This window comes from Zootermopsis nevadensis, unplaced genomic scaffold (assembly GCF_977971745.1).
Source record: "Zootermopsis nevadensis isolate Lab colony 2312 unplaced genomic scaffold, Znev_1.0 Znev_ptg000001l, whole genome shotgun sequence".
Taxonomy (NCBI): Eukaryota; Metazoa; Arthropoda; class Insecta; order Blattodea; family Termopsidae; genus Zootermopsis; species Zootermopsis nevadensis.
Window position 1 is genome coordinate 5,657,814 of NW_028259133.1, and position 22,913 is coordinate 5,680,726.

At 39.7% G+C, this 22,913-nt stretch overlaps 1 protein-coding gene across 3 annotated transcripts in view; it reads right to left on the reverse strand.

Annotated features, from left to right (window-relative positions):
- Positions 1-13,074, reverse strand: part of Mkp3 (Mitogen-activated protein kinase phosphatase 3) — a 97,318-nt gene extending 84,244 nt beyond the window's left edge. For all 3 annotated transcript variants that reach the window (XM_087356786.1, XM_022062806.2, XM_022062805.2), the window contains exon 1: positions 12,250-13,074. In XM_087356786.1, coding sequence (XP_087212912.1) covers positions 12,250-12,670 — 421 coding nt within the window. In that variant the 5' untranslated portion in view covers positions 12,671-13,074. The remainder of the gene's footprint in view (positions 1-12,249) is intronic.
- Between the last annotated feature and the right edge of the window lie 9,839 nt (positions 13,075-22,913).

The window sequence follows — 22,913 nt, forward strand, 5'->3', positions numbered from 1 at the left end:
GCCCTATGACCGTCAAATCTGGACCAAAATCGGTCATTCACTGATTCAAAATCAACACTCACGTACTCCGTAAGACAGGCTTTGGGCCGAAGGTCTGAATTCAACTGATTTAAAATAAACAGCTTACCTTGACAGTTTCCGGTATCAAATTTATCGACATTATTTCGAATTACAAAATAGGTAAGCAATATTAAATGGCGATGGAAGTAAAAATGTAAGAATGACTAAGATTTCTAAGTCAGAGACATGTAGAAACAACGATAAGCCCATAAGTGTACATCAAAAAATGTGGGGCACGTAGCAATAGAGCTATGACTAAAGTGTACATCATCAGGGTAGAGTGATCACCCTGATGATGGAAACAGTAAACGTCCTGAAACAGTGAGTAATATCCACCAGACCACACAGTGACACATTCGAGAAGACAGCCATCTATTCATCTATCATACATACTCTTCGTTGAAAGAACCTGAAATATCAATATTACACAAATGTTTATCCTAAACGTATTTCGTACAGGTTTCAAATTTAAAATCTTCAGTTCACGGTCGCTCTTATTCATAGCAAGGTCAGATTATTTCAAGTGCCGTGCGCGATTTTACGTCTATTTCCTCACACCTGCAAAATCTCGGTTCCACTGACATTCTACCCTTCCTCCTGTTAACTGAGAACGTTCACAAACAAACGGGTTTTCATGTAATCTCATATAGTGAGACTATCTATTGCGCCTGTGTTATATAAATGTATTATAATTGTGTAATAACGTATATGTAATGGAAACCTAATGCTATTTCAAATAAGCTATTTCATTTATATATTTTTGTCGTCTATTCAACTTTCCCAACAGTTTGTAAGTTATTTCAAGTACGCACAAAATATAAAATAGCATATTTTCCTTTATTATATATTCATAACACCGGAAAACGTCTTCAAATAAAACTTACAGGACACAAAGAGATCCACAACTAAATCTGAGCTCAATATGCCAACGTTAACGACGAACGACATTTGAAAAAATGAAGTAAAATGTTAACTTCATTTGAGGTGGAGTACTAAACCGACAGGAGCCACGGTGGTCTAGGCAACACGGAGTTTTCCTCCGGGGGCTTCCCCGGTTTCTCCGTGGCATCCCAACAATTACTCTATTCACACACAGAAGAAGGCAATGGCAAACCACTTCTGGATCATCTGCCAAGAACGTATATGAACAGGTCCCAGTCCGAGAAAAGGATGGAAGGATCCTGTTCATATGGACCTGTCGTCAGACAGAACACTAAATAAAAATAATAATAATATAATAATAACTAAACCGACAGGAACCAAATCTAAATGCGTTCTGCAGCAGCTTTTATCGTACCAGATTACAGTCCGACAACATCAAATTTCATCAAAATCCGTTGAGTCGTTTCGTTGAGCAAACTTACAACTTGCATCATGACCGATTCTTTCCGCTGTAATGCGGTCACTGTATGTGCACTACGCGGCAAATAATTAAAAAAAACTTTAATTACAGATAATCTTACACGCCACCCACGGTCAAACACTTGCATACCATGCCGAGCTATTCCTCGATGAACCATATGTTAAAAAAGCAAAACCCGACAACATCAAATGAAAGCGTCTTGCAACGAACTCTGTTCAAGTCTGCTAACATATCGTTATTCGCCTCAAAATTGTATCTTTTGTTGAAGACACAAAAACAACCACAGCTATCAAAATGCAACGAGCAAACTGGAAATGACAGTCCCTCCCTTCGACATCTTGGAAATGCCCATTTACACAAGACAGAATATTTGTAAAACAAACAGAATCCAGTAAAGGTCGCTTATTCATTTACCCTCTCACGTTTCGTGTACTTACAGATAAACATAAACACAGTCGCAGGAGAACAGCCTTTCAAGTCTACAATCTGCTACCAGTACACACAGCTTCAACTCAACAAACAAGACCAATCAGATAACACACGTCATCCACTTCTGACATTTGAGGTTTCCCATCGGTGGAGCTGTTCTCGATTTCGGAGCCGTGGCTACAGAGAACGCAAAATAACTCCGATCCTGAGCTACGTCACAGTACGAAGGAAAGACGAGAAAGGCTAGTGGGAACAAGGTTGAGCCAGTCTCTGCACGTGCGATGTAAATGAAAACACCTTTCCATTTTGATACTGTGACTCCTGCTCTACACTGTTTTTCGTGAACCTAGTAACGCCTTCAGCCTAACGTAATAATTTCCCATGCAATAGAAAACAAGGAAACGATTGGATTATCTCTCCGTATGTTCTATCGCTTCGTGGTCTTCCTGTCTCCCACGCCCTCTGAGATATTTTATTTCCGAAAATCATACTGCCTCCAACTTCAGTCCTAAAGATGGAGACAGTATGTTTCTCCGAAACTTTGGCATCCACCTACGAGTTCTACAGAAAAACATTACCACGTCATCCACTTCTCACTGACTCTATATATCCCACAGTCAGTACTTCGAGGACATACGACCCTCCGCAAGCGACGACCATATTGCACACGCAAGTCAAACACTGGCAACACAGCAAAGCAATTCATCCGGGGCAGGTGCACCGAACACGAATTGTTTCAGACACACACTGCGCCACATACATGTACTGCTGTTACAGTCTCTGCCACTAATGCTATTACTGTTAAACCCACAATTTTATTTCCGGGAAGAACTTATTTTACTTTAAAATATTCATATATCAGCTCAAAGTTCCATGGCCAGGTCGAGACTAGTTCAAATGATAGCAATCAAACGTTATATAGAACATTTCGGGCTATTTCAGGCCGATATTATTTTTTTTCTCGCAAAGTTATTTCTAGTTGCGCTTATATTACGCTCGTGACACTGTCCACCTCCGGAAACAAATCCCACAGACGATTTTCTCAGGGATTTTCGTAGCCGCCCCTCCCAGAAACACGATAGTCAAGGTAGACTATAAATAGACCGGGCTTAATTTGAGATGGAATAAAGGGAAGTCGGGCTTTGGTAGTGTACGAGTAAAACTTCTGAGACTTCGGGATCAATGGCGGCCCGTGCAGACCTCCAACGCCGAACTGTAATTGTGGGCTAAAAATAACATTTTATAATAAGCGCGTTTTTATATACGTTCAATAACAAATTTCCTACTTATGCCTCTATGTTTCATTAGTCAGAGCTGCCAAACTGAAAACAAAATGAAATTTAACTCGGTCACCTCAATATCGCAGTTTTACTGTTTACAGAAGCTACGTGCTATTTTTTAACCTATTTCCGGGATCGTATACCAAGTGGCGCTAGTGTCGCTTCCGCATCACTAGTTCCAGCAACCGCCACGTTGTTCTTATTGAATTACAGAGAAGTGAACTGGGGAAAAAAAGTGATACAATCTGCCCCAACGTCATCTTTCCACAATAAACATCGAATGTGTATTCGCTTAAAGGGAAATCCCTGCAGTAGCCACAACACAAACAATTTGTACACCCCCAGAGGCGCCACTTTGTAAAATAAAAATTTACCAAGCAAGACATCTGGCTCAGGAAATTTATCACAGATGATGTCGAAACGGATAAGAGACGTTCTAGGTTGGCACCAATGATTTAAATTTACCTTTTCTTTGCAAGACATACCGCATGCTGAAAATATATCTTAAATAAATTATCCATTCGCTATTAACACAAGTAACGAGCGAAAACAATTGATTTTTCATGTTGGTACTTCTGGCTGTGAATAAAAGGTTCGTCAATTAGGAGTTCATTGGTTCAATGCAGTGGATTTTCAGAGAATCGGTACTCATACTGAATATTCACAATCAGATTATAAAGCGAAATGACATAAATAAAAATAAGCAGAGTCCTTCTTGAGAAACTATCAGTCGCTTAACTATTCCAGAAATTCCTCATCTTTAATGGAACCCAGAAGTTTCGTTGAGGTATTCACAAGAGACAAAAGGACTCTGAAGCAACCATGGCTAGTTAAGGACCTCACAACACAGATTTGTATTTCAAGATTCATTTCAATACTATCCTGGCGTCTGTTATTGTCTTCCAACTAAAATTCTGCTTGCACTTTTCAGATCTTCCGTGCATGCTACACACCCCACCCACCTCAACCACTACTATTATCTGGTGAAGAGTACATATTATGAACAACGGATAAAATTAATCGCAGAAGATGAAGGCAGGATGTTCCCCCGAAACGCTGGGTAAGTCCACATCGACATCTTCACCGTCAGAACATCAAATATCATACCGATAAAATAGAAGTTTTTTCTATGTAATGTATCCTTTGAAAATGTGGCAAAGTTTAAACACGTATTTGGGATCGATTTTAACAAATCAGAACTGGATTCACGAGAAAATCAAACCTCTATAGCCCAGTGGTAATTATATGTGCCAAATGTTTACAAAACTGGCAAACACTATCATCAAAAAGCCAAGGCTTGGCAGGGGAGGAGGGCGTCTATTGCTACAAAACAGTGCAGTCGAAAAGCACGAGGATCTGTCTGAAAAGACTCACTCCCTGGAAATGGTCCGGTTGGTTATGAAAAACGCCACCTGAAATTACAGCCGCCGATACGCTGCGTAAGGATGTGGAAAATTTGCTGAGAGATGAAATGTAAAGTTCAAATTCCCGCCACCGCGCATGCGCGGCCTAGCAGACTGTTGTGTTACAATGCTCCAGCAGGGTGCGCTGACATCTGTCGGTGAGCTGCAGTCCGCACGTCTACCGTAGCGCGAATTTAAAATCTACATTCACACTCTGAGCACTCTTATAATGCATATGGGCCGCTGAAATTTCACACCCTTGACAGAACCATGGTCATGGAATATTACAATTCGACTACTTTTCGAAAAAAACAAAGTAACATTCATCGGTATATCATTTGTTGTGTATTTAACTAAACTTTCAGAAGCTCACAGTTCATAGCGTAACAGTACGATTAATGAATGATAAAATGGAAAGTGTGTTGAACAAATAAGTCATGGTCTACGTTAAGGTACTGTCCCGGTAACTGTATAGATGTACAATAAAACCACGAAAAGCCTCTGATTCTAGGGTCTCTCGAATACGTTAACCACTCGGTCGCGACACGGCATATATCCTTACATGAGAGAACATCTTGTACATGGGATGTAGATTTCTTTTTCAAACAAACAATGACAAGAAAGTCTTCATCCGAACGATGACAGAATTCATGGAACACGGAGTGCCATAATACGAGTGGAATCACGTGACATTCGACCACACACCGGAGGTTGGTAGACAGGTTATCTATGAGCAAGATAGTATCAAGTGGTGGAGATACTGAGGACACCTGCAAAAACAAAGCACTGGACAGATTAGTTGGTAAGACGCTATAAGAACTCAGTCGGTTTGGCAGACCGTAAACTATGGACATAATCCAACGGGAGAGACTACTGTCCACGCCAAATCGCTCAATGACGGATAAGAAGTTCTATACTGTTTTCAAAACCGTGATCAGGGGGTTTAAAAAAATGAGACTATTTGATAATCACTATGAATATTAAAAAACTACAATGATAATGGTTTGACATGCACAAAGATATCTCCCGAAAAATAAGCTCTGTTGAATGAATTATCTGAAAGAAGACAACAGCTAAATGTACAAAAGGTAAAAATCGTACAAGATAAAACAACACTTCAGTATTCATGTTTAATCTTCGGCGTAATATCAAAATGGCATTGTATTCAAAATTTTGTGACGAGGAAACTTCAAACCATCACATTTCAGACTTCAAATAATTCGTTGTCAATACTTTTCCCATCGTCTGTTTCTAAAATCACGACGTTTCGGAGGCTGGTTCTGTCTCCGTCTTCAGGTGACAGGTACCTACTCTGTTGGGTTCCTTAGAAAAAGAGCTAGTCTCAGTCACTGGACAATACAGGGACCCAACAGAGTAGGTACCTCGCACCTGAAGACGGAGACAGAACCAGCCTCCGAAACGTCGTGAATTTAAAAACAGACGATGGAAAAGTCCTGACAACGAATAATTTTAGGTGTAAACTAAAGTAAAGTAAAGTTTGTCCCACTATACGCCATGTAGGCGTTTGGGGTGAGTGGAGGTATAGCTCCTCTCTTCCTTGACCTCGGCACTAGATGGGGGTGAGTGGTCAGCATCACGCCCCGGCCGGCTTTACCCCCGGGAAAGGACCCCGGTACCCATTGTAGAGGAGGTTGCGTGGGCCCCAGAGCCGGTCTGGACGCAGAGGCTAGAGGAAAAATCCTCTGCCCCCGTCGGGGATCGAACCCCGGCCGTCCAAACCCTTTAGAATTGAATTCTCCTATTTTAGGTCTGTATGGCTCATTTCGTGACATCGTAGCCATAAACCAAATGAGCATCTGCAGTCACTTGTTTCAAAGGAGAAACGAAGACACTTCCCTCCTCAGCAAAACATTCTCCACCCCTGATCCTACTTTCCTACGACCGCAAAGATAACATCTTCCTTGTACATTTGGACACACATGTGATAACATCCCAAGGATACAATTTTTTTTTCACTTGATCTTTAAAATCATTCCTTTGTTTGGATACCGGATGCAGCAAATTACCCACAGCCACACGGTCGCTAACCAGTGACGGAACGGACGCTGATGCATCTTACAGGTACAATGTCTGTAAAATAACGCACAACGCTAGGCCTTTTACAGGGTAACAAATATGTTCTAAAACTGTTATAAGTTTAAAGAAATGCATTCAGCCTGCGGGAATTAGCGTAATGTGCGTGGAATTTAAAAAAGAAACCAGACACTGTCGAAAGGGCATTAAACTTCTGATCCTCGGCAGAGGGCAGTTCCAACTTCCCCTGGGATCCAAACATCCTCGCGTACAATGGGGCAGTAATGCGAGTCTTAAATTCGTTTTCAAAACTGTAATGGTTAAAAGCAGGTATGCTTTCGTTGGGCAACTTTTTCGAGCCATTATCAAACCAGATTTAACCGGCAGAAAATCGTACAAGTGATTAAAACATTAAATTATGTTGTCCTAACTGTTGATCAAGCTTGTGAAATTGTGGCTAAACCCGAACACTCACAAAAGAAAGTCTAACAATTATTATCAAACGACGATTTCAGCCCGACAAACTCCAAAATACAGAATGTCGGTTACCGAACAGTTATCTGCTTCATCATGTGCGACAGGACAAAGCTAGGAGCAGTTATTACCGTCAACCGGACTTCCAGTCGCGTTAGCGACTGTCTGTCTGCCTATAAAAGCGAAGAACTCTTCTTCTTTTTTCCGGTTTAACAATGTTTGTACATTTTCCGGTACCCTTTACGGGTCCCCAACTTTTCAGTTGGCTTGATCTATAGACATGGTAGGACACCCTGGACGAGGGATCGGCCGGTCGCAAGGCCTCTACCTGTACACAGGACATGACGACACAGAAAAACGAGGACAAACATCCATGCCTTGAGTGGGATTCGAACCCACGGTCCCAGTGGCACAAGGCCCACGCCTCAGACCGCGCGGCCACTGCGGACCCCATCAAGCGAATAACTCGAAAATGAATAAACAGATTTCGATCAAGTTAAATATTGAAGAATTTTACCAAAACAAATGTGCAGACACTTCAATATTCATTTGGATCGGGCAATTTTAATGGCCTCTCTACATCATTACTACAGTTGCATAAATAATTTGTTACTCCTATCTAAATAAATATTTTTAAAAAGTTTCATACATGGGTTAAAATTAGCATAGACAACATTCACCTCATCATTAATTCCAAGGACACCTACAACAAACACTAACACTTTCAGCTCATTCTACGCGAATCAAATGCGCTAATTAATTGAGATCACAATTAATGATACAAAAGAAAATCTCGATTTAGTCCAAACTGCGTTCCAATCAGATATGTTTTTGTACTGCTACTCAGTGCTCTGTTGCAATACGACTTTGCACCATATATTAACGCTTAAAAGTCCAATGGTTACTACCTGTCCCACCTGATTCAACAATTAATAACTCGTTATTTTGCATGCAAGAATTTCGTATAATTCTCACTATAAACAGCGATTATTTTCTTAAACATTGTTAACCTGTTTATCTTTGTTGTGGAGAAGTATGTTTTATTTGCGGTACGGACTGAAATCTTAAATATTTAGACGATCTTCGGCTTCAAAGCTTTAAATAAGTCATACAGGCTTTTGGCACATTAAACGTTTTTAGGTTACAAACTGATCCTACAGTATAGTCGGCGCAGTAGTTTTTGGCCGGTGGAATTTTCAAGGGGAAGGCTAGGAGCGAGTCTCTTGTGCGATAGTATAATGCTGACTGCACCGAGGAGCTTGTCGGACTGAACGCCCAAACAAAAGAAATACACTGACCGTGCCGTCTCAGGTACACGGACTAGGCCCGCCCGCCAGCTTCTCCACCGGCCAAAAACCACTGCGCCGACTATACCAAAGACGAGAAATGAAAGTACTGAATCAACGCTGTGATAACGTCAATTGTTCTGCAAGCGTCTACGGTGGCCACAACTCCTTATAGACTTGTTCATAAACACAAACTTTTCAAGGGGCTGTCAACGTTTAAACCAATCTGACACCACAATTACAGACTAACCTTAAGTCAGTTTCACAACAATACGATATATTTCACTGCTGTCAGGACTGCGTTTACTCTGAAACATTTTCCTAACTATTAATTATCAAAATCTATGCAATTCGTAAATATCACTTGGACAGTTCCACATTTGCTCTTGTGCGCGCGCTTACACGTAGCAAATTATCTTAATGCACTTAAATTAAACTCGAGTCTCAATAGTCATTTCTGCTTGTATTTTGCACCTGACTCCAACCATAATCTAAATTAACGTGCCTACGAAATACAGAATATAATTTCCATTTCTGACATCTGCTGTATGTTCCCTTTGGAAATGATTTGAAGGCATTTATGTCTGCATGTTATTTATGATTTCGTCTGCACCTGCTGTGTGTACTGCATACTTTTCGAAAACTTTTATTTCAAGTTTTCGTTCTTTGATTAGTAGAAATTATTCAAAATATCATCATCTACTACACGGATTGGGCCTATTGGCTCAAGGCAAATTGTCCTTATTAGTCCTGTAAGGTGCATTTGTGAGTAGGGAGTGACAAACCCACTGCCTCTGCACAATTTCTACTCACTCCTGATTTTGACTGCCAGAGCCATCTAGTAGTGAATCAGAATATATTTACGTCATTTACATGAATTTCTGTGAATAATTTACCTTACGACACCTTGTTCCAGTAAAATATTCGTATTAAAATGCAAAACGATTTGTTTATAAAAGACTTAAAAAATAAAAAAATTAAAATCGAATAGACCTACAACGTAGGAAAGGCTGATCACTCAATAAAGGAATCTTACCAAAATATCTAAACAGATTAAGAAACCTCCCATATATGAGGGGTCCAAGGTCCTTCAAGGTCTATAGATCCACGCAGAGATAAACTAATGTAGCATTTGCTTGACCATTCAATATTTCAACAATCCCTGGTGGGTTTCCTTTGATTCTCACAATAAACCCTAAACAGCACTAACCAACTGATCCTTGTAACAAGAGAAGTGTTATTTTATCTGAGGTTAGAACTGAATTTGTACATGTTCAAATGTTTAACCTTTTCAAGTTAACTGAATGTGACACCTGATTCAACAATCGATACATCTTTAGAATATTATAAGAAGCTCTACGCTGTAACAACCTTTGCTTTCCAAAATTTATCTTATTACGCTGACTGCCATTAAATTCTAAAAGTTTCTTGCAAGCCTCAAGCTCTGAACCGGAGAAATCCCAGCTCTCAAAAATTCGAAATTTAATTTTCTTCCTGGGCATAAATTTTAATGTACGCGATCCCTGCATAGTAACCAATCCTAACACACTCTCCACACAACAATACACGGAAATTCGAAGCCTGATTGTTACTTTTAAACAGTCTGCTTGAAGTTGTGTGTTGGAAATAACTTCCCAGTTCTTTTTAATAACTCAAAACTTCTTTTAACTCTATTTTTGGCCCTTCAGGAAGGAAATTATCGACCACTCGACTTCTAAATGAGAATAAATACAGCAATATCAAAGTAGAATGGTTTTTACGGGGACCGACGGCTATTGTGTGCGTTGTGACTAACTTTCCCGGCAGTTCGCTCGCTGCTGCTGCTGTGGCTTACTGCCGTAGCGGGTTCCACGTTAAGTTGGACATTATGTAGATGTATGAAAAACTTCGAACAGCGAGAAACACGTTCGAAAACAAAACGCACAAAACACATTTTTAAAGAGTGTTATAAATACATGAGTGGGTAACTGCGTTGTAAACAATTTTCCATCGTAGCCTAATCTTAATGCACAACTTCAATTTTGTGTTCCTAGCGGTTAGAACGCTGGCCTTGTAATCCTGGGGTCTCGGGTTCGATTCCCGGCGGTGCCCGAATTTATAACTTGTGTTGGGCAAGGCCGTGGTCTAAGCAACACGGAGTTTTCCTCCGGTTTCTCCGTGGCATCCCAACAATTACTCCATTCACACACAGAAGAAGGGAATGGCAAACCACTTCTGGATCATCTGCCAAGAACGTATATGAACAGGTCCCAGTCCGAGAAAAGGATGGAAGGATCCTGTTCATATGGACCTGTCGTCAGACAGAACACTAAATAAATATAAAATAATGTCATATCAAAGTAATGCAGCTTCATAATCCAATTGTAAATGAAGTTTGGCCCATCCGTTACACCGTAGGATGCGTACCTGAAGTCGTATAAACGAATGTACGAGAAACATATTTCTTCACTGCATGCAAATGTAAACACGTTTCATATAATTAACAGTAGTTTTAACACTGTATTATTTTCAGAAAATATAGAGCAGCTACAGATTTTGTCTCAGTTAGTTCTTCAGGACATACGTAACCTCAAATATTAGGGCCGTTTGTAATTATTCATCTGGAAACAATATTTCATACACATATCGTAAGTGCTATACGTACAGGTACGTTCATCGCCAAACCATATTTCAGATTCATAACTCAATAATTATAATGATCGTTGCCAAGCTGCATACTTAAGGAAGTTTTGCATTTCCGCCGTATTATTGTTTTACATTCTGCAAAAATAACCTAATAACCCCCAAAGACATAACGTTCACACCAAATTTCGTGAAAATTGGCCTACTGGTTCAAAACTTCATACTTACACGAATTATTTTGATCTTAACAAGCATCCCCCCCTTTAAGAAAGTCAACTATCCTATAAAGTTAGCCTAGTGGCCGAAAGCTAATACCTGAGTTCTAAAAGTAATTTCTCATAAGGTCCTCCTGCACTTTGCGTAAATCCATGTTCATATTATTCCATTTGACCTGCATTTGCGTTTGAAACCCGAGATCTTTACTAAAAGGATCTGTATTCGTCTTTAATCTTAAAAGCTGTCAATGCTCAGAAATTCACAAACCTCTTTCATTCATATTTCTCTATGTCCTGTAACATGCAAACTACAACAAACTAACATTGTACAGAATTACAAACAAAACTTGTCCGGACTTGAAAATCAGGATAATTACTACCGCTAAATTTAAATTCCAACTCCATTCAAATCTTGAGTATAATGTATAACACGAAATTTAATATTTTCCTACCATCTAGTAGAATTGGGTAATTGTAAAGTGAAAACAAGATTTCTTCCTAAAAAAAACTGCATCTCTTATCTTTCTCTGGAATCTATTTTATAACTTTCTTTAAAAAGACCACACTCCTCCTCAAAATCTAAATCCACGCTGTGCATTTATTTAATCGTTTCTGTATGAATTACATACAATCATTATGACAAGAAAGGCGTTTCCGTCAATTCTACCCAACTCCCCGAGTGAAGGCAATGGAACAGCCCACAGTACACATGGAAACGATTTAGCTGTCACTGTAAGAATGTCAATATTTACAATTACTGTATGAATAGCCTTCTTTGGTATTGTACGAAACATATATGATGTTTGTCACGGATATCCAAATTACAAAACTTGATTTATGTAGTAAGATTTACTGGAAACTTCGCAGAAAGCAAACAAAAGAGAAAGAAAAACAAAGTACACTATATGAATAACAAGCTAATGTTAAGCGGATATTTGGAAGAGTTTTAATTTCGCTCTTTAATAGATGGTCGAATTTACCGACGAGTCCATTCATTGCATCTCAAAACACGATACAAGCAAGTCGAATGTGCAATCTTAGCTCACTCAATACAAATACATTTATAAAAATATCTTTACTTACCTTCTAAACACACCACCTGGCAGCCATCTTGAGCCAAACGTTTGGCCAGTACATGAAGCGTATCGCTCGGATTGAAGCTTGCAGATTGCTGTTGAGTTCGTGCCTGCTTCTCTGTCACGTTGAAATCACCATACACAACAAACACATTCTCCTTGTAAGCGTTCATGATCTTCGCCTTGAGTTCACGGCATTTAATCGTGGACATAAGATCGATTTTACCTGCTGCCAGTCGTCTCAACATTATGCTGGGAATGCTAAAATTTACAGCATGCTTAATGTGCGATTCACCATATTCATTTGAACTTCGACAGTCGAGAATCACAAGTCTTGACGGGTCAGAAAGCAATTCTTGAAATAACCATTCTTTACTAACACACAATTCCATCATTGTCGCACGTTCACTGTCATCTTCCGAAGGCATATTTTTTTCTTATACAAGAAGTTTACATGCAGAAGGCTCTGGATTTTATTCCATGCACGCTTCAAGTCACTGAAATGGCATACGGAGTTTTAACTAGGCCTTGAAAAACTGTGTATCTATTTCTTCCCCAAACATAACATAAATATACACTCACAAACATTTGCCTGGTTAACTTGTTTCTTGTATGATCTTCTTGTCGTCGATAATAATATTCTTGTCTTCCTGTCAATACAAGCAGCTACAACACCAAGCCTCGCTACAAACAACAACCTACCTATACCCGTCCTTTCATCTCACTAGCATCCGCTCGCATCCTTCCCCCAGCTTCCGCCCGCTATCTAAAAACACAACTAAGCGACAGCTACCCCACCTCACCTACACTTATGGAAGCTTCCAAACCAAATCCCGCCTGCCGCCCGTATACATTCATTTGTTACTTCCCTCCCTCCCCACTGCAATCATACGGCTTGTCGACGTCCTCGTCAAACGATAACGTTACATTAGCCTGATAGTAAATTTCTGGTTGCATTTGCCTTTAGCTACAGAAATGTCTCGGTATATTGTAAACACATGCTGGACAGGACTTTTCCAAAGAGTTTGGAACAATGCAATATCATTATGTAGCAAGTTAAACTAATCGAGGATTTCAGTAGCCACACAGTAAACAGCCTTGAAAATGAGGTCAGAGATGGTCCTCGAAACGTCGGCGATTAATCACCATCTAACACGGCTGATAGCCCGAGAAGACTTTATTAATGAAATCCACATCATATATTCAAGATATTCCATATTGTAATACATTGTGGTATACTGAAATTTAAATGTGGAGATACGATGGCTAGGATCAGTTTCTGTTGGTTGGTATTTATGTTAGTATGTTTTAGGCCAAAAAGAAACCATGCGTATGCATCTGCTAAAGTGACAACAGAACTTTTATTTTGTAAGAGTTATTTTCTTAATGTGAAAACAAGATGTGCGGAAAGTCTTCTCAAATATATGTGTACAACTAAATGACCCTACAACCATCAATTGAATTGTAAAAGCTTTTCGACAAACCCTCATCCCTCGCCTGAAATATGGACCAGCTAATAAACAAAACATACTGTAAGCATTATAACGCAGTACATGTGACAGGATTTGATCATAAACTCTTACCGATTGTGTGGGGAATCAATACGCCCATGCTTCTCGTACAGGTCACGTGGTACCTACCTTTAACCAATCGCTGTCCGTTACGTCATTTCATTGACGAAGATTCGTAGATTGTACGCTACATGATGGCGAGAGGCATGGAGGGAAAGGAAATCTAAAATACGGTGTGGACGCGTGGGTGGAAACGTCACCACCACAGACTTTCTGAATGAGAATGGTGAAGAGCTGTCCACAGTTATTTGCACAGTAAATCGAAGCACAGAGAAAAATGTAAAAGACAGAAGAAATTCCGATCAAGGTAAATGTCTTTAGTTCCGTTGTAATTTATTGTTATCTGCGTTTAACGGAAATGGGGTGTGTCTGTCACCCACACTCTTTAATTTAAATTATATAAAAATTATAATGGTATGGCCAAAATTTGATACGGTCCTAAAATTTTTTTTTTAAACATCGATATGATGATTCTCAACAATTACTCCTTTTTATCTGAATTAACGAAACTAGATTTAACATTCGTCTATGTCTTTCTAACATGGTTTTGGGCGTTCTATTTCAAATGTGTTTCAAACTGATATATAGTTAAACTCAACAAAATATATACACCTAATATGTGGATTTTTCCTTATATATGTACGACGGAGTGGGTGTTCCGAAATAAAGCGACCGGAAGTGAGAAGTTGAACACTTATCTTCATTTCGAACCGAGCTTGCTAATGCAATAAGCTTTACCAATATCTTTCAGCCTATATCCTGCATCGAATGGCTGCTTAGATAAACGTTCTGAGTAATGCCCATAATGGGATTAGTTGTAATCTATGACTAAGGATATTTTTGATAAAGCTGAAGTATTTATTCGAGTACGATGCGACGATGTATCGAAAGTACAAGTTATATAGCTTTGAATGGGATGTAGGCTATCAACCTGAGTATGAGTTTAATGAGGAACATTTGGGACTGTGCCGACCCGACGTGTTTGAATTTTTAAAACCGGTTCTACCTATATTAGCGTGGAGGACACCGCAGAAATCTGATTCACGACACTGACGTAAGAATCATCAATAACGAAATCATTGTGACATCGTAAGCAGAAAACACATTTCCGTAAATTATATACATATCTTGAATGCGAAGTCATCTTGAAAGTCATTTACTCATCACTTAATCAGCCACGGTGGTCTAGCGGTTAGAACGCTGGCCTTGTAATCCTGGGGTCTCGGGTTCGATTCCCGGCGGTGTCCGAATTTATAACTTGTGTTGGGCAAGGCCGTGGTCTAGGCAACACGGAGTTTTCCTCCGGGGGCTTCCCCGGTTTCTCCGTGGCATCCCAACAATTACTCAATTCACACACAGAAGAAGGCAATGGCTAACCACTTCTGGATCATCTGCCAAGAACGTATATGAACAGGTCCCAGTCCGAGAAAAGGATGGAAGGATCCTGTTCATATGGACCTGTCGTCAGACAGAACACTAAATAAATAAAAAATCACTTACTAGTACCGAAAAGACAGTTGTAATTTTTCTCTGTGCTGAAGTACCACGTAATGAAAACGTATGACAGGCAAGGCATGTGACCTCGTCACTGGATGGGGGTGAGTGGTCAGCATCACACCCCAGCCTCGCTTTACCCCAGGGGAAACGACCCCGGTACCCTTTGGATAGAAGGATGGGTTATCGAGAACCAGTCTCGACATAGCTCTGACACAATCGACGGCGGTCGAGTTTTTTTACACTTTTGCATATCGACTGTCACGTGCGTATTGATTCTTAGTGTTTGAAGTATTCAGTCACATCAAGTGAGAACATTTATCTACATCTGTCTGCGGGCTAGACGTCTTCATTCGCGTCGGTCAGATAGAAATTGTAACCAAAGGACTGAGCTCAAGGTCTACGGATATGTGAAAAAATAATGAAAGATTGAGCTTAAAATCATATCGCAGTCTGATCTTCTGTTGTCGTCACCAAAGTGCATGTTTCAAGGTCAAAACAAACTTGGAGCCCAGGCGAGTGAACAGAGCAGAAAACAAGCAGCGCTGTTCTGGTGTGACGTAGAACCACGAGATGGAGGGGGGGGGATGAACCCCTCCGTGACCTTGAAGCACGCAATTTGGTGACTGGTACTGTATAAAAGACTCGTTGAAATTCAAAAGGAAACGGTTTCTTTTGAATTTTCATCCCGTTCCCCATTTTTACTATCCCTTTTGTACCATTTTTATATACAGGTACTTCTAGAAGCTATCTGATTACAGTAGCACGTCACGGCATCCTGTTATACGAGGTGCGATCGAAAGGTTTCCAGACTGCGCGTATAAAAACCCGTACCCTTATCTCAGGTATTAAATTCATCCATCACCCTCGAAGTAGTTCCCCTGGGAGTGAACACAACGATCCCAGCGCCGCTGCCAAGCCTGGAAGCATCCCTGGAAATCTTTCTTTGTCAGCCTGTCAAGCATCATCTGCGATTCTGCCTGAATCTCTTCTATCGTCTCAAATCTCCTTCCCTTTAGCTGAATTTTCATCTTTGGGAAGAGGAAGAAGTCACACGGAGCTTAGAAAGGAAGTTGGGGTCGGTTCTTGCAAGATCTTTGAGCTCCTGACAAACGAGAAGTCGATTCTGCTTCTGGTCCTCAGACAGGAGCCTTGACACAAACTTGGCTGCGATGCGTCGCATGTGGAGTTCTTCCTTTAGAATCAGCTGACAGGTCCCATAGCCTATCCCAACAATGTCGCACAAGTCGTTGATGGTACGACGTCGATCTTCGTGAATGGCCTGCTGAATCTTCGTAACATTTTCGGGCGTTGTGCTCGAAGATGGTCGTCCAGAACGCTCGTCATCATCAACAGAGGTTCGGCCATTTTTAAAACGTGAATGTCACACAAAAGTTTGTGCACGACCCATTGCGGACTCCCCAAATGCTTGCTTTAGCATTTCATAGGTTTCCGTAGCCGTTTTGGCGTGTCTTTGGCAAAATTTGATGCACACGCCATTCCGAAATCGCAGGAGGGTCGGTGTAATGCACTACCAAAACGCCCGTAACTAAGAAACAAATGCTAATTCGATGATGCCGGCTGGCACACTGATTCACTATGAATGTAGGCCGCACCCCCTAGCGGCAGAAGCTCGTACTACATCCGATTCGCCCTCTATTGACAGTCTTTAAACTTTCCGATCGCACCTCGTATGTAGACATACAGAAGAAGTGAACATTATATTATTCATGTAGCTGACAGGACAGGAATTCAAAATGTTTTTCACAGCAAAATGCGTGAAGGTCACACAGGAGGAAAAGGCGTGGCTTAAGTTCCAAACATGTAATGTATGTAGTACGTTAAATAGTGTTGCATTCAAGGTCTATTGGCATGGCAGCTCGTTTCCCCATCCGGTTCTTATGAATGGTACTGCGCATATGGGTTTATGGTTCGACCGTTTGTTCTTTCACATTCACTTAAATATTCAACAGGTCGCGTACAATATAACATTTGCATGCAGTGGTACAGTACAAATATAAAGTTAACAGAGCTACAATAGGCATAATGATCTCAAGATTATGAAGAAACAGGCCGATATAAAAATAGAAAGTTCTTATCAACTCCTGTCACCACTTTAGAAAACCAGGACAATGACAGATCGATATATTTAAGCAGTTTTAAAACTCGTACGAGAATTTGTCTTTCACAACATTTTACCATGAATCATGGGAGAAGTCCCTAATTGTGGATATATTTACATTATGCAACAGAAATTTTATATTAAAAATGTGATTATTATTATTATTAATTTTCCACGTTTAGTGTGTGTAGTGCCCTTAGACATAGTCCTTCAGCCAGGTGTGTCATTGCTGCAAATGACGTATGTAAATTTTTGGATGTGTTTGCCTTAAACATTGTTTCTTTTGAGGGCACTTTCTCAATAAGAGAAATGATTTAGAGAGTGGCCTTGATTGGATCTAGCTTGGTTATTTGTTTTAATTTGATTTTTGTTTTTATTTTGTTCCTTGTATTTCATTAGTGTTTTAAATTTATACTAGTGTTTACCTAGGTAGATTATTTTCTTTTTATCTAATTTGTATCTTTGTATTAGTGTTTGCCTCTCATTGGCTCTTTACTTTTGGCAAACAATCAATAAAGGAATTAAATTATTATTATTATTATTTAGACCTCATTTTTTATATATACTTGCTCTGCTGACTGCATCTTATTTTGTGGTATTTAATATTGTAAGTTTTTCTGTTTTCTATCGTTTAATGTTTTTATTTAGTATTATTGAATTGAATTATATTACTTAGGTATCGTATTTAGCCCATTTACTTGTGAAATATTATTCAATAAATGAAGTGAATTATTATTATTATTATTAATAATAATAATAATAATATGGCGCATTTATATATTTAGTTTCATTTGTTTGTTTGTTTTTGTATTTGTAATATTTTACTTTTATTATTATTGAAATGAATTAATTATATAAGTATTTTAACCTGGATTTTGGTTTAGTGCTTGGCTGTTGTCAAGAACTTCAATAAATGAATTGAATTAAATTATTCCATCTATTCACAATTTTACAGGGTTTTTACTTCTATGTACCTGAGAAAAACCTTGCCCCTGAGGTGTATAGTGCAGCAGCTATTTCTGAAATAGGGGAGAGAGGTGCAAGATAGGGACGCTAAGGTTTGAACAGCTCTAAAAAAAAAAAAGAGAGAGAGAGAGAGGAACATTTAAAAAGTATTTGTTTATTATCTTTGACTATTAAAGTAACCAATGACATATTGTAGTAGGAAAAGAAGAACATCTTCACTTGAAAATGTAAATTACGCCGTCTTGTCCCATATACGTGTAGACGGAACGAGGCCATGGGGCAAAATGGGGCTGTTCTTCAATTACTTATTTTTCATACAAAGGACACAAATATGTACACTTGTTACATCTTCCTCGTCTTCCCCCGCGCAAGATTTATGTCCACAAGCTAGCCAAGTTTCAGCTGACACACAGTAGAACTCATTGCAATACAAACATGTTGTGTCATCCTTATCGCCGGATGTTGAACTATCTTGCACAGACACTTGATTTTTTCATCGACTTTCGGGAGACCTTCGTTCTTGATGTCCTGTTCAACACAGACACTACCAGGTCACCGAGCGGTTAAAAAGTTGTCAGTGGAACCACGGTTCCGGAGAATTTGACGTAAATACGTCTATACGGAAAGGAAGTTTATATATTGGCTTTATTCTAAATATTTCCTTTATACATGCTTTACAATTGAGATAAATTTGATTAAGACATTGCTTATTTAACTTGAATTAGTTACGCTTAAGATGGGTCTGTGGTAGCTGAATGTAATGTTTATTATTTAGTGTTCTGTCTGACGACAGGTCCATATGAACAGGATCCTTCCATCCTTTTCCCGGACTGGGACCTGTTCATATACGTTCTTGGCAGATGATCCAGAAGTGGTTTGCCATTGCCTTCTTCTGTGTGTGAATGGAGTAATTGTTGGGATGCCACGGAGAAACCGGGGAAGCCCCCGGAGGAAAACTCCGTGTTGCCTAGACCACGGCCTTGCCCAACACAAGTTATAAATTCGGGCACCGCCGGGAATCGAACCCGAGACCCCCAGGATTACAAGGCCAGCGTTCTAACCGCTAGACCACCTCATCTTATTATTATTTAGTGTTCTGTCTGACGACAGGTCCATATGAACAGGATCCTTTCATCCTTTTCTCGGACTGGGACCTGTTCATATAAGTTCTTGGCAGATGATCCAGAAGTGGTTTGCCATTGCCTTCTTCTGTGTGTGAATGGAGTAATTGTTGGGATGCCACGGAGAAACCGGGGAAGCCCCCGGAGGAAAACTCCGTGTTGCCTAGACCACGGCCTTGCCCAACACAAGTTATAAATTCGGGCACCGCCGGGAATCGAACCCGAGACCACAGGATTACAAGGCCAGCGTTCTAACCGCTAGACCACCTCATCTTATTATTATTTAGTGTTCTGTCTGACGACAGGTCCATATGAACAGGATCCTTTCATCCTTTTCTCGGACTGGGACCTGTTCATATAAGTTCTTGGCAGATGATCCAGAAGTGGTTTGCCATTGCCTTCTTCTGTGTGTGAATGGAGTAATTGTTGGGATGCCACGGAGAAACCGGGGAAGCCCCCGGAGGAAAACTCCGTGTTGCCTAGACCACGGCCTTGCCCAACACAAGTTATAAATTCGGGCACCGCCGGGAATTGAACCCGGGACCCCAGGATTACAAGGCTAGTGTTCTGACCGCTAGACCACCGTGGCTAAAACAGATTTTTATTATTTATTTAGTGTTCTGTCTGACGACAGGTCCATATGAACAGGATCCTTCCATCCTTTTCTCGGACTGGGACCTGTTCATATACGTTCTTGGCAGATGATCCAGAAGTGGTTTGCCATTGCCTTCTTCTGTGTGTGAATGGAGTAATTGTTGGGATGCCACGGAGAACCCGGGGAAGCCCCCGGAGGAAAACTCCGTGTTGCCTAGACCACGGCCTTGCCCAACACAAGTTATAAATTCGGGCACCGCCGGGAATCGAACCCGAGACCACAGGATTACAAGGCCAGCGTTCTAACCGCTAGACCACCGTAAGGTAATGTAATGAAATGTTTTATAGGTAACAACAATGCCAAGTAAATAATTGAAGTTTCCTAGGTAACATAACAATGAAGTTACACTTTTTCGTTCCACTTTTTGCCGAATGACACTGACCCTAAAATATAGACGTATTTACGTCAAACAATTTGGTTACATCAACCTTTTTGAACCCAATTGCACGAGCTACAGAAGTTGACTCCGGTTTCATTAGCGATAAATCTGGGTGCGTCTTCATGAATCCCCGAAACCAATCCAATCTTTGTCAAAAGGATGAGGTTTTCCATTTTTCTCAGCTAACTGGAATGCCAGATTTCTAAGTTCTTTCGTTGTTAGTCCAAATAATCTTCCCTCCATAACTTTCAACTCCTGTTCTTCAGGTCCTAAGGAAACTTTTATTTCCTTGTTTGGATTCTTCTTCTCACACTTAACTTTCCTTTCTAGAGTGTTTTGAGGTACCCTGAATGCGACAGACGCCTTTCTGTACCCCATATGTCCTTCAATCACCTCGTCGACAGCGCGGCGCTTTGCGTCTTCACTCCAACACTGACGCTGAGTTTTCCTAACATAGTCGTGTTAACACTTTTACCCCAATTCTTAATAATTATAAAACTGAAATAGTTGAAAATATTACATAATTTTCTTTCGGATGTTATTAAATTTCGTGACGTAATTCCCAATTAATATAACGCTAAAGAGAAGCTGAAGTTTATATATTTGTATTTTTAGTAGGATTCTGACAACGAATTAACAGATTAGAGCGCTTATAGGACTACGAAAATACCGTGAAGCATGGCAGGGAACATGTGGGGTATGATGCCCCCAGGGCACTCTTGACAAACATGGCTGCCCTAGGTAGTTGTTTGGTTCAACACAGCCAATTCTATGCTGTTTCCACTATTTTGTCAGATATTTATAAATCCCCAACATAATACTGAGTACACTGATTAAAAATGACCACCAGATTGGATCAGCTGAGGTAAAATTCAAAGAAATCGAAGTGTTACCTACGTTTGAATATTTTCACCGGCGCCAGTTTCTTCTCAAACAAGGAAAGGAAGTGAGTGATTAGTTCCAAGAACTACCAATTGAAAACAGCACTTACTGGCTGAAATACCACCACTCACCCCTACATTTTTTTTTTTTTAATACGTGTTACATGTATTATATAGATTAATTGTGATGCATGACTATATATTTTACATTAGCGTCTTTCGAATGATGTATGAAGTTCCCAAAATGACGGTCTTCTGAAGTTCCCTGATGTCGTGTTCGCCCGGAATGTTGGCCAAATATTTTCTGAGTGACTTGGGGACAGCTCCAGTTGCTTATTAGCAATAAATGAGTTGAATTATTTGTACATTTATATGATTACTTTAAATTAATTATTATATTTGTTTACCGTCAAATCACAATAAAATAGTAAGATAAGATAATTAAAATGATTAAAATATCATCTTATGTTCCATATCGAGCATTCGATTTACATCGGAACATTCACAACATGTTTCGGTTTATCAAACCGTCATCAGGTGTAAATTATAAACTTTTAAACTCAAATTACAATTATTTATAGTTTTTACAATTTTATAATTTTATCATCTTTCTCAGTATATTTTATGGAAGTTGTGTCTAGATATTATTAATATAACAAAGATGATTCGATTCGATTCCCGGCGGTGCCCGAATTTATAACTTGTGTTGGGAAAGGCCGTGGTCTAGGCAACACGGAGTTCTCCTCCGTGGCATCCCAACAATTACTCCATTCACACACAGAAGAAGGCAATGGCAAACCACTTCTGGATCATCTGCCAAGAACGTATATGAACAGGTCCCAGTCCGAGAAAAGGATGGAAGGATCCTGTTCATATGGACCTGTCGTCAGACAGAACACTAAATAAAATAACTATTTTATTGTGATTTGACGGTAAACAAATATAATAATTATTTTAATTAATATCACAATATGACGCAGCTATACTACCTCATGATTAGTTTATTTGTTTGTTTGTTGTTTGTAATTTAATGTTTCACTTTTAGGCATATTATTTAGCTCATTTACTGTTAATTATTTTGTAATAAATTAATTAATTGATATATTATCACTATTATATTGCACATTTATATATTTAGTTTATTGTTTTTTTATTGTTATATTTGTTAGTGCTTGGCTGTTATTGGCCTCTTTTGGCTGTTGCCAATCACTCTAATAAATGAATTGAATTTAATTATTATTATTATTAAAGATATCTGTGACCGTAACTAATCCGTTAGTACACTAGTGCAGTGAAAGCATTCGAGTTCAATAATACCCACACTGGAACACGACATAGCTGATTGCGTGCTGCGTGAACTGCGATGTTTATTACGCAATCATGAATATGCTAATCAACGTAGGTGGAAAAATTTTACTGTTTGCATTTTCATACTAATGGAGCGCCTCGCCTCAAAAAGCGGCCGAACGAGGAAAATAACAT